This window comes from Lolium rigidum, chromosome 6 (assembly GCF_022539505.1).
Source record: "Lolium rigidum isolate FL_2022 chromosome 6, APGP_CSIRO_Lrig_0.1, whole genome shotgun sequence".
Classification (NCBI taxonomy): domain Eukaryota; kingdom Viridiplantae; phylum Streptophyta; class Magnoliopsida; order Poales; family Poaceae; genus Lolium; species Lolium rigidum.
Window position 1 is genome coordinate 116,265,869 of NC_061513.1, and position 12,945 is coordinate 116,278,813.

The following is a 12,945-nucleotide window of genomic DNA, read 5'->3' on the forward strand; positions in this document are numbered from 1 at the left end:
ACTATATTGCACCACTTGAGAGTTCAAAGCTTTCGTTCGACGATGGTATTGCCGTAGATCGGGAAGACAAGGGTAGTGCCGTAGATCGGGAAGACGAGGGTATTGCCGTAGAAACTCATGCCATTGTCGCCGACATGTCGGGGCCACCAAACGTTTCCTGCGATTTTCTCTCATCCGGAGTCCCCGAGCGCTCCCCGGGGGGCCGGAGATGGCCTGGGCTCCCCGGACGGATGAAAGGCCTAATCCGGACGAAAACGAGGAACAGGGGACGCGACTGGGCCGTTTTCGTCCATCCGGATGACAAATCGCCGTCCTGGGGGGCTCGTCGGAGGGACGAGTGGAGATGCTCTTACCTCTGCTAGGAAGTTGACTTGCAAACTTGCAGTTATTTGCTGGTCGACATAAATTCAGTTGCTCTGAAAATTGCGGATGAAGCTCGATGGGACAAGGCGAGCAGGCCCGACTTGGCATTAATAATAGTGTCTAAATTTAAAATATAAATGTTTCTTATATTAAAGCCACACATCAAGTTACATTTTTCTCTCCAATTAACAAACGGTTACTGGATTTATTTGACTCCATGTTCAATCTAAATACTAAATCGACAATCTACAATCTACAGGTTTATTTTATCCCTACTTCCTTTATGTTTCCCTTTTTGAACTATGTCCACACATTTTAGGAACGATCATTTTGTCACGAGTGGAAAGACAAGCAGTTTTACTATCAGAATTGCCATATCATGTCATATTTCTTGAGATTTTTTGTAGGTGAGTCAGTCAAGAAGCTTTACTCTTACCCGCAGGTTGTCCATTTTGCTACAGATTTGTTTAACCTACTAGGAATGTGGGGCGCGGCGGCCCGCCGCGCCTGTGTGGGTGGAAGGTGAAGAGAAGTTGTGATTTCATTACAGAGTTCATCAAGCCAGCTAAATAGGTATTGCTTCCTTTCATTCAAATGTAAATATTACAACATATGATTAAAAAGATGAGATAATTATCTCATTACAAAGTTTGTCAAGACAGCTAAATTGTTATTACTCTTTCATTCAACTGTAAATATTAGAACATATGACAAAAGGATGAGATCATTCCTAAGTAGGGCTTCTTGTACGTCAAGAGACAAAGATAATCCAAACTGAAAGGGGTACTAATACACCCGTCTATAATTATACTTATGTAGTACCAATGCAGGGATGTCTTCCGCCATTTTTCTCATTCAACCTTGTACTATTCAGGGAACACAATATAACAAGCCAATAATGATTGGAGGTCTTGGTGCTTCAGGTAGGAGATTAAATGGCGAATCCAAAGTGTGAGTTCATCTAAGTGTACTTGTACCAGGCATATCTGCTAGATAAAATATTAATGTGCTAACCAATTCGGACAATAACATAATAACACATTTATTTTTCAAGTTCACTTTCCTGACAGCCTACAAACGAAGTGTAGATGTGAGATCCATAATTCAAACAGCATGGTAGATGTGAGAATATAGATCTGGAAATGAGAAATGCATTCCGGCTTCATGGATGGTAGTTCAGCTCAGCTGCAGTTGAAGATTGAAGACAGTTTGTCCTGTTTGTGAAATCCTTGATTGTGTATCTGTAACTGAGGAACGATTTCAAAAATATAGTAGGAGTGAAATAGATAGTGATTTTGTGATACACCATCATCGCAGCTTCGAGACATTTGATCGCCTTCCCGCAACTTGAGATGTTTAGAAGTTAAGGCAATAAATGTGTGTATTCTTACTTATTTTTCATGAGTCCTTGTTTAGAGATATGATTATTAAGTTGAAGGTCAGTAGAAAAACATCAGATCGTTAAGGTCCATGTGAATGTAATTGGCTTGCTAATAAGATTATAAGAGAATAGACTTGATACATGCCTGCGCACCGCCAAAAACATTCCTTGAGAAACATTCAAGATTATACATTGCCATGTCCAGTAGCTCCAAGTTGAGCTCTGGAGCAGGACGTCATCGAGAGGGCGGGAAGAAATAATAGACCATGTCTTTTGGGTCTTATGCTAAGATTTATTTAACTACATTTGATCCATATTGAGTGTCGTCCATTTCAGGTTTGTACTAAATCAACGACACTTAATATGCATCACAACGAGCACTTAAAGTACTAAATCAGCAACAATTATTGAAATTGGTGACACTTAATATGGATCGGAGGTAGTATTTGTTGTGTGCAACACAAGGGCACTATTACTGTTTTCTAATCATTTGCTATTGTTTTTCAAATATGAGTGGAGAGGGGAGGAAGGGACATTGAAGAGAGGAAGAGAAAAAAAATATCATCGTGCAACATGGTAAGTTAGGTCCCTTGTTCATTCTCAACATGATTTACGTGTTCTAATGGTCACCACTTGCATATTTATTTGCCACACGCATTTCTTGACGACTACATCTTGTTCACCATTGATAAACATGAGCATCGTGTATCTATTTTACCCGTTTTATAAACCTCTATCTGACGAGAGGTACCAATTATCAAATTACAAAGGTGCTCGTTCTATCTAAATAACGCTCTTAAAATTGCACAACCTGGTTAGAGTTCCAATATTTATTTCTGGCCACGTAAATACCCTCACAATATTACAATACCAACAAGCTCCGACAGGTGATTTTCTCTTGTTATCATTACAAGCAATTTATTTTATTTTCATCCTAATGACCAAGATAATGATATGTTTCATTCATTTGCGGAATGTTGTGTGGATACTTAGTATTTAGCTTCATGCTCTCATGGGATGGTAACAAATTTGTTCATCCAGTTTGCACTATGTACTCTATGTTCACATTCTTACATTTTTATGTGAAGAAAACTTCATGTTAAAATGATACATTGTTCTGCAGATGGGTACGGGTTTAGGAAGAAGCTTTTAATACACATACTCAAATACCTTGCTAATGAAGTTAAAGACAATATTTCCGAGGTTGTGCTAGGATACCTTACGCGCATCAAGAGACCATGGCTTTAAGAAATTCGGGATAATATGTCGGTTCTTGTATTTTATACTCATCACATTAACTTTAACTTATTTGATATTATGTGTTTATGTATTTAAATATTTTTTGTTGTATTTTAATATTTGTGTGCATTGTTTACACGTGTAACATGGTAGGAAGCCGTGGCGAAGCACGAGCATTCCACTAGTATATATTAAAATACTGGAAGAATACAATAACAGATCATCACCGAAGCGATCTCTAGGGGTATTGTGAAGCCAAACATCAGTTCTACTTAGAACTCTTTCTAGTAGAGGTAGTTTTTGAAACTACAATCTCTTAGCAGAGGAATTAGCAAAGAATGCTTGTGTTGGTGCGAGAAGGAGATAGGATAGCTATGTTGATAAACGACATAATCATGTGAACCGTAAATCTTTCGTGTGATCTATGTCACCTTTGTAATAATCTTAGGCCATCATTATCTGCTTAAATTATCTATGCTTTTGCAACATTAGAAACACAAAGGTTATTTCGTTCCAAAAATTATTATCTCCATGATCTAAAAAAATGTTATTATTAACATGTCAATCTAGTGTAAACTGATCGGATCGGATATTGTTATTTCCATATCCTTTACCACATTTTTTAACGGATTCGGATCGGAGTGGATACCGGTCGGATGCGGATTCGAATGCGGATTATATCGGATTGAGGATATGGAGTGGACTCAGATCAGAAGTGGAATATTCGATAAAGTACAAACAAAAAATAAGAAATATGATTCTTTTATGTAAAAAAGTAAGCAAAAAAAACATGCAACACTGAACTATATCCAAAGTTGCACACTTGTTTGTACAATAAACCAACTTGCGTGTGACACAACATGCCTAGTTGGATCCGTAGACTAACTGCATTTTCTAGGTATTTGGGGTTGGACAAATTTTATTGGATTATCCACTTTGAGGATATCAGATTATCCGCAAAAAGTGTCAGATAATCTGTATCCGTTAGATATTATTAATACTATATCCGGTTGACCAATATTCACGTCCGCATCCATATCCGGCGGATTTCTAAAAATGTATACCATATTCGCAAAAACAGAATGCGGATATGGAGCGGAAAATATTACATCCCTATAGGTGTTCTACATTTAGGTACAGTATAAACAGTCTCCTATGGGCCTCCGGGTATTACACATAAATTCTACCAAAATTATATATCTTTATAGGTATTGCGCGCTCACTTGGGCCGCCACGGCGCCACCACACACACACAGGAACGCGTGCCTTAAGATCATGCAGAATGTTTAATTTTTCTTGGTCGTGTCTAGTCTCACACAAGAGACGGGACATGGCCACCTTGGCTACAAGTATGCAGCGTGCTGTTCCTTCCACCTGTGTCTAGCAGATTTAAAAAAATGTTATCTCTCTCATGCATAACCTAACCCAACTGAGTGTGTTGCATGTATTTCTTTTTCTTCTTATCCACTATTTGTTGTTCCTTGCGTAAGCCTAAGCCACCTTACTCAGCAAAAGGGTGAGCATAGAGGGCTAATGTGAAGACTATGTAGGGGCAGATAGCGGCGGATAAAGCTAAGCATGTAAGCGACAACCGAGTAGCAACGATGGACCTGGGCAGGGATGCCACTGCCAAGTAGATACGGGTCGTGATAGAGCGAGTTGGGCAGGGTTTTAGCGGAGCGATCTCAGCAAGGTTGTGGCGAAGCGAGCTAGGGAGGGTTGCGGCGAAGCGAGATGGTCGGGTTACAGTGAAGCAAGCTGGGAAGGGGCGCCCCACCTTGTCTCACGGAGAAAAATGGGGATGGGAACAGAGCGACGGTTGGTCACGAGTAGGTTTATATGAGGTTAGCTTTAGCATTCCAAGATACTTTACAAGAATTAAGAAGTTTGACTAACAAAATTCCTTTTAAATTTAACGATGAGGTAGGCATCAAAAACACATACGCTACTTGTGTGGCATTTTGGACCTCTTTGTTTCCTCTAGTGATATTGTGGCAGTTATCTCTACATTTTATTGCAGTTCTTTTATTTCTAGCAAAAAAAATTGTGCGCCACCTCATGATCCTTGTTGTCCGAAATTTGGCTTGTGATTGAGATGCTCTTCAGATGGGCTTCATCAAGTGTATTGGTGCAAAAATATTGGCATGGTTTATGGTATGATAATTGTACTATGTACAATGTCGCTCTCAGGTTGAAGCTTCAAAAGCTACCAGACCCTAGTGGTTTCTTCGGGCTAATTGCTCCATAGTGTATGGTGTCGCATAAATTCAAAATTTTCCATATTCAATCCAGAAATATGAAAGGTAGAACTAATAGTCATGATAAAGTACTGACAAAACTATATATGTGATCTAATAAATAGGATAAAAACCAAATCGATCTGCAATACTACTTACTATAACCTAATCCTTAGCATACCAAATAGAAGAACATATGGTGCACTAGAGGAAGGTGTGTTTGTAGTGGCACAATTATGAGTAACCATAATGTTTAGGAAGCTATCATTGTTGGGGAAGTAGTCGTCTGAGAGAAGAAGCCAACGATCATGCAAGAGCGCTCACCAAAAACTTGATTGCCTCTCTCACGTACATGATCCCGAGAAGCGGGGTTCCAGAGTTTTGCTATCCCGTTTCTTGGTGCTGACAAGGAGTAGGAATGTGGAACTCATCAGTGGCAACGCAAAGTTCTGGAGCCAAGAGGAGTTTCATATAGATATTATTGAAGTTTTGTATATGGGAGAAGAGTGATTTCTTATAGACCTGATAGAAATCAAACAATCCAAGAGAAGAAGAATAATTCGAGATACCATTTTGGATTCATCTTATAAGTAAAAACAATTGGACTCAAGTCATGCATGAAAAAAATAAAGACAACCTATACACATCGTATAGGTCCTAGCTCGGCTTGGCGAATTCACGAAATAGAACACTCTGAGTCGTGGCATGGTGAGGCGGGGTAGCGGTTGAGGAGCATGTGTGTACATGTCCTCTTGTTTATGCTCTTAGTAGTGCTAAAGAGATGAGCTTACATATTGTTTTAGTTTCCTCTCAACTAGCAATCTGAGACTAACGTTTTACCTCTTGCCATGCATAAATTAGACATCTAAGCATCTGCGTATGGAACATTCAAATGTCACTAAATTGTTTTTGCTCAGCGGATGTTGTTATCAAGAAGATATTTAACATAATTCAAGAGGATGTTTGGCACTGAGTAGACCGGGATCGTCCTGGTGAGATCAACATATAGCATGATTTTCAACACGAAACAGTAGTGTGAAGATTGTGTCTCAACCTTTGGGGCCTCTTATGAGAGAATTCCCATGGGCTTCATCAGGCACACCTCAATATCATCATTGTCTGTGGCATTTACCTCACCTTGAGGACCAACATGTCCCCACACCCTATCCCACTACATGAAAACAGATTTGACATTTTTCATCTCCGACGAGATGGAAAGATTAACAAGGTGTCCCACCTATCTCACGTGCACCCGAGAAGTAGGGGCATGTCAATGGCAGACACTAACACGCTCAAGCACTGTGGCTAGAATCGGTGTGAGGGCTCCTTTTATTTTTGGAAGAACAAGAAACCAAATCTGCATTTGAGAGGACTTGAACCTTGGTAGCTAGGTTGTACACCCACTCCCCTAACCAACTGAGTTAGGTCACTTCCTTGAGGAAGGACCCTTCGGACATGATTTATATGAATTATATTCACTGACCTGCATTTGGTTGCATATATGATGTTCAGCTAGGTGACATGGGTATGCCATATCGGGTGCTTAACAATGGCGTTCCTGGTACAAAGCCCATGAAGGAATAGGAAAAAACCTATGAAGAAATCTATACGAAGCCGAAATCTATAGGAAACCTAGGCCCATATTGGGTGAACCGACTTATGATGTAAAACAACCTCAAGGTGGACTCTGAGACCTAGCCATTATATAAAGGCTAGGAGGAGTCACCGAGGAGGGGGGATTCGATTAGACGCAACACCCTGTAACCCTAGTTTTATACAATACAATATCGGCGATTCATCCTTGATCATATTTTTCGTCGGCTGCGTAGTTTGGCTGACCGGTTTGTTGATTCGCAAGTGTACTCCTTCCTAGAAACCCAAGTCCATCATCATGGGCATTGACAAGGTTAACCTTTTGTCACTAGGATACGTGAACCTTCTTGGAGGAAGCTCCATGTGATATGCCACATACCAACTCATGCTAGGACCTTGTATGTCCAAAATACTTGAATGTATGCTTCTGAGTATCATGTCGTTGAACAAACTGTTGGATGTATAACTAAAGCTTGAGCTGGACCAACTCATTCACATTTAATTGCCACAGAAAGACATTCTTGTTGGCTTTGATCTTCATCTTGTCCTAAGAACGAAATAGTTTATGTGTTAATGGTTCAACCACGATATCCCTGTTTTGAGCCATAATTCCAAATTTGGAGAGGCACGCAACCTAAAGTGTTAGCGGTGCCCAAATCTACAACAAGGTGGACATAGAGCACTTCAAACGAAGTATGTCCTAACAATTAATGGAAAGATGTCGTGCCAATGCTCCGCCAATGGAATCCTTATACCATTTGTGAGGTCACAAATGGACAATACACTTAAGTTAAGACTCAAACATTTAGGTTAATGTGTTGTCTTTTTTCCATCATATTGTTGGTGATAGGACAAATTAATATGTAAAGTTTTACTAGAGAAGCGAATGGATCCTTCAAGATAATACTAGTGAACTTTCCATCACGATCCAACACGATCACATGTGGCAGACTATGGATACGATGGAATGTTGTTGATGTAAGCTTGTTGTACCTAAAATGTTGTAAAGGGCCATCCTAGGGGGCGAAGTAGTTGTACTTTGATAAGAGGTCCACCACCGCCAAGATAATATCATATCCATAAGATTTGAGAATCTACTCCGTGAAATAAATTCTAACCATTTCCCATGGCTTGGCACTTTAAGAGCTTGAAGTAAATCAGGAATCTTGGCATGTCAAGGTTCAGCATGATGCAATAATAGGTGGTCCTACCCCCCGAATGGGCTCCCACCACAATTTGTTTAACTCTTAGAATATGTGTTGATGATCAAAGGGGTTTTGGCCCACACACACGTACGGTTCTTGAAAGATAGAACGACATCTTGTAACTCAATTTATGGTTCATTTTCATGAGAGAGAGTGGATCTCAACCCAATTAAAATTTATGTTCTTGTGAGTCATCATTATACCCTTTTCTATAGTGCCCATCCAAGCTAAATTATTTGATGATACACCATCGACCATGGCCACTTCGTGACAGAGAGACAAAGTGTACTGCATTGCGTTCTGGTGCCCTTCTTGTACCGAATAGAAATAAAGTCCCATGAGTTCAGTGAAGGCCTTGTGGTGAATACCAATGTGTAATCTTTGACCATTAAGATGTGGTAAGCGATGGTGATCCGTAAGAATAGTAAATCTCTATGTTGCAAGTACGATCTCCTATATCAATAGCTAACATATCCTGATACACTTGTTTTTGTAAGTGAGCAATGGTTGGTTATAAGGGCATAAATCTTGGCCTAATAATTCTATTGGGTGCCCATTTTGCATGAGAACAATGTTGATGCTAGTGTTTTTGGAGTGTCTCTAATGTGAACCATTTGGCTATAGTCAAGTCATCCATTAATTCCTCCACGATGAGTACTAGGTGTTTATGCTTCATGGTGACTTGCTCACATGCGTGGCATGCACACATATACAAAGCATTACCTCTACACATTTTTTGAAACTTTAAAATACCGTTTTTGATTTTTTTTTTCTTCAAAAACCAAACTACATGTTGCTCCTACAACATCTGTGGTTTCCCGATCAAACTCTCCCTAAACTATCCACGCCAAACTAGTACCAACACACAACTCCCCATGCGGCGGCCACATGGACCTCCTCCACTATTAGGCCAGGTGTTACATGTACATTCAACCGCGAGAGCTCGAAATTTAAATCGAAGTGTTTAGTTAGTCCATCAAAACTGAATCACAAATGTTTAGTAAGTCCATCACGAGCATAGCCTGCCTTCCTCAGAAAGAAGGTTTGCGAGTGCATATGCATTATGTCTTGCCTGCATATATGCGTCTATTATGTTTTTGTTGTTTCTTCTAAATAGACCGTACGACCTCAGAAAGAAGGTTGGACTGTAAATCTGTCAAACGGTCAGCGCCACGATCGAGTGCAGTTGGCACCTGACACACCAAAACAGAATCTGACGAAGCAACTTGGCACTTAGATTAACCAAGTAACCATGGTAATGCAGTGGATCCGGGATCCAGTTCCAGTCTATGGCGTCCCTTGGTTACTCTAATCTGCATTAGCGATGCGAGCATTTATTGCGGAGATTAAACAATCGGCCGGCAGAGACGCAAAGCTGCCCGAGAAGAAAGGCACAACCATTGTTGCAGTCATCATGGTGAAGTGAAGTCAAACGAAGTTCAAGCTCTCCGCTCAAACCAAGGAGCCGCGCGCGCGCACTCTCAAGAACGGATCGATTTCGCTGCACCGGAAACCACATCTTAAAACTCATCAACACACTTCCCAAACGAGCAATCCCAAGAGGAGAAAGAGAGAGAATTAGTTACCGTTGGAGCTACTACTGCTGCACCATTGCAGCAAAAATTACAAGCAGCAGATACTACTGCTGCGTCATTTGGGATCGAGAGTTCGAGACACACTCCCAAAAATTCTGATTTCCGATCGAGACACACTCCCGTAAGACATCAAAGACATTAACTGTGAATGGAATCTGATTTAGCCGCGCCGCTCCTCCGGTCAACTAGGAACCGGGCAAAAGAGCTGCGCAGATTATAAATAAGCCGGTGCCCAGACAGTCTGATCACCCGGTTCATTCTGACCAAGGTAATAGTCCAGCTAGAACCTGACACACTAGTACCAGTGAGTACAGTATTAGGGATCAATACACCATTGTTGACAGGCAAATCAGCCAGAGAGTTTAGCAAAGATGAGGAGCTACGCAGCTGTAGTCGTGGCCGCGCTTCTCGCCCTTGTCGCGCTGCTACTCCCCGCCCACCATGTGATGGCCGACACCCAGGCCAATGGCATCTCCATGCCCCCGTCGCCGGCCAATGATACGGACATTGCGCCGTCGCCGTCGTACGTGATGCCGCCGCCGCCGGTCTACCCGTTCGTGATCGTGCAGGGAGTGATCTACTGCAAGACTTGCAGATCCACGCGCTACAACCGTGACATGGACGCGTCGCCCCTCCAAGGTTTGCATCACCCACGCACATCCTAGCTATATATAGTTCGTGATCGATGGATCAATCTCAATGCTTGCAAGCTGACGTCATGGTCGTCTCCCTCCCGCAGGCGCGACCTTGCAGCTGGTGTGCTACGGGAAGAAGGTGGTGAACGTGACGGCGACGGTCTCCGACGAGAACGGCTACTTCCTGGTGATGTTCTACGACATGGCCAACTTCAACCAGCGCAACTGCAAGGTGTTTCTGGGCACGTCGCCGACGCCGCTCTGCAACAAGCCCGTCTACCCGCCGAACAAGGGGGTCGGGCTCTCCATCATCAAGGAGACCATCACCACCCCGCCGGTGGGGCTGCAGGGTATCTACTGCCCCACCAGCGTCCTCTTCTACGGCCCATCTACCCCTCGGAACTGTCCATCAAACTGACAACACGCGCGCCGCATCTAAGTATCGATCCGGCTAGCAGCGAGTGAGTAACCATCTAGTTATATGCATTCTTGATGGATGTCTCAGTGTGTTGCAAACTTGCAATAGTGTGTGCTTATGCATTTTTTGTGTGCGTGTTGTTACTTGTTAGTTGTACCCAATGTACGTTCGTTCAGTTTTGCCAGTGTTTAGGCAATGTTGTGTGTTTATGCATCGTCTGTTTTTGTCTCTGATGATTTTCATTGTTTTGTCGGCATGCTTTTCTTCTGAGCTGTTGACATCTACGGCGGTCGATTACAATACATAAGCTGGATCAAATTTCAAACTATGCCTGATGTAGGAACCATGGAAGTCGTCGGTGGATCTGTAAGCCTGCGTATTCGCACTTCAGTTCATGCTCAGATCTTCTAGAACGTGAGTACACGTGACTGCGAGGATCTCATGTGCATGTGCATCACTTTTTTGGGGGGACGAAAGGCTTCAAGTGCATGAATTCCATCCAATTGATTCATTTGGTAGAGCGCTAAAGGATGCACTTCAATGGTCAGATGCACATGAGATCGTCAGTCACGTTGGATGCACATGCACTTCTAAGCCCTCGAAACATCAAACACCCCAGATTACCCAGTTCAATTTCCTAAAACACTAAAGCCAGGCGCGGCAAAAGAGCGTCTCTTTCAATGGAAAAAAAATGAACGTATGGGTTTTCCAAAACATATTCAGGATTTTGTATTGGAAATATGTCACCCACCATCTTTCTCTTCAATTTTTCACCTCTAATAAGCCAAGTGCATGTAGAAAATAAGAAGACATATTCCCAATGCAAAATCCATTAATTTTCGTGTGTGATGAGAGAAGTAATTTCCGTATAAAGCCCAATAACAGTGAGCTAACTGCATGTTATTGGGCTTGACTCCCTTGTGATGAGAGAGAAGTAATTTTTCCTACTTTAACGTGCATTGAAAACATAGATGTGTACTCTTATTCATAAATTTTGAAGCTAAACGATACAACGAAAGATTTTTTTTCCAGCATGGATGGCAGCGTGATAACCGGATTGAGCCTCCTTCGTTCTAGTTTTTCTTGTTCGTAGTTTCTTTCGCAGAAGACTAGACTGTTTATGGTTGTATTTTGTGGATTGGTAGGGTTGAGTACATCTTGTTACACGGAGGTCGAGTGTAATGCTTTTAAAGTAACAAAAGCGCCCATTATAAAAAAACGCCCACTTATTTATAGATGGAGGGAGTACGTCGGTAATTAGAGTCACCGTTCTAATCTTTTATAAATTGTAAATACGAGCGCACGCCCACTATCTATTTTTGATGTATATGCAACAATATCATGTCATATTTATTTTCCATTTTACAGAGCAATGCCTGAAACCAAGTTGTCTTTTCCCCTTCGCAAACCAATTTTCAAGCATACTCCGAGGGAGCTTTCAGTCCTCCTCAGTCCTCCTCAATCCTCCCCCTCTTTGTCTGGACATGATTGTTCAATGATTTATTTTTCGAATGAGGAGGCATGGCCCACGATTTCATTAACCGGATGAAGCCAAATAAAACATCAGGTTCGAGATTTCTTGGGATAACTCTCCAGCTCACAAACTCCCCTGCAACTTAACAGATGAAACTGAAAATAACAACAAAAATTACACGCAACTAAAGACCAGACACCATATGTTACACCAGAACCGAACCAAACCAGCTATTAGGCAACTAACTCTACTCACTACCATCTTCCATCCCTTCTCTTTTCCCTTTTTACCTAGAATATCAGCTCTTTTTCTTGAGACGTTGATCATCTTTTTTGGTTTCTTCTTACTGCACCTGCATTTTCTTCCCAACATCACCTTGCAATTCATAGCACTTTCGGTGCCCAAGCTTTTTTCCTTCTTGCATGTAAAATACATACATGAATTTTCTAGTTTATTGACATATATTTAAATATATTTGCATCATATAGTACTTATTACCATTGTTCATAATGATTTCGGGGATTTTCCAAACAATACTCTCTCTTTTGGTTCTAACTTTGTCTGGTAGAAAGCACCTTTTGTTAGTATTTTTCACTTTTCTGGAACTACAGGAATCAAAAAGGGGAAGGCCAGACAACATGTTTCGGGATTTTCGAGACAAACAAAATGAGTTGAAGTGGGACATCAAAAGAGGACCTGTGGCGCAGCCAAGTACCCTATCCGCGCCGCCCCCTATCATTTGCAACTCGAGTGTTAGATGACGATGATTCAACCGCCATCCTGTTCGTCTTTACCTAAAACTTTC

At 41.6% G+C, this 12,945-nt stretch overlaps 1 protein-coding gene across 1 annotated transcript; it reads left to right on the forward strand.

Moving 5' to 3' along the window:
* Window positions 1-9,984: 9,984 nt before the first annotated feature.
* Window positions 9,985-10,666, forward strand: LOC124663178 (pistil-specific extensin-like protein). Its single transcript, XM_047200905.1, has 2 exons — window positions 9,985-10,252; window positions 10,353-10,666. The coding sequence occupies exons 1-2, from the start codon at window positions 9,985-9,987 to the stop codon at window positions 10,664-10,666; spliced, it is 582 nt and encodes a 193-aa protein (XP_047056861.1).
* The last annotated feature ends 2,279 nt before the right edge of the window (window positions 10,667-12,945 follow it).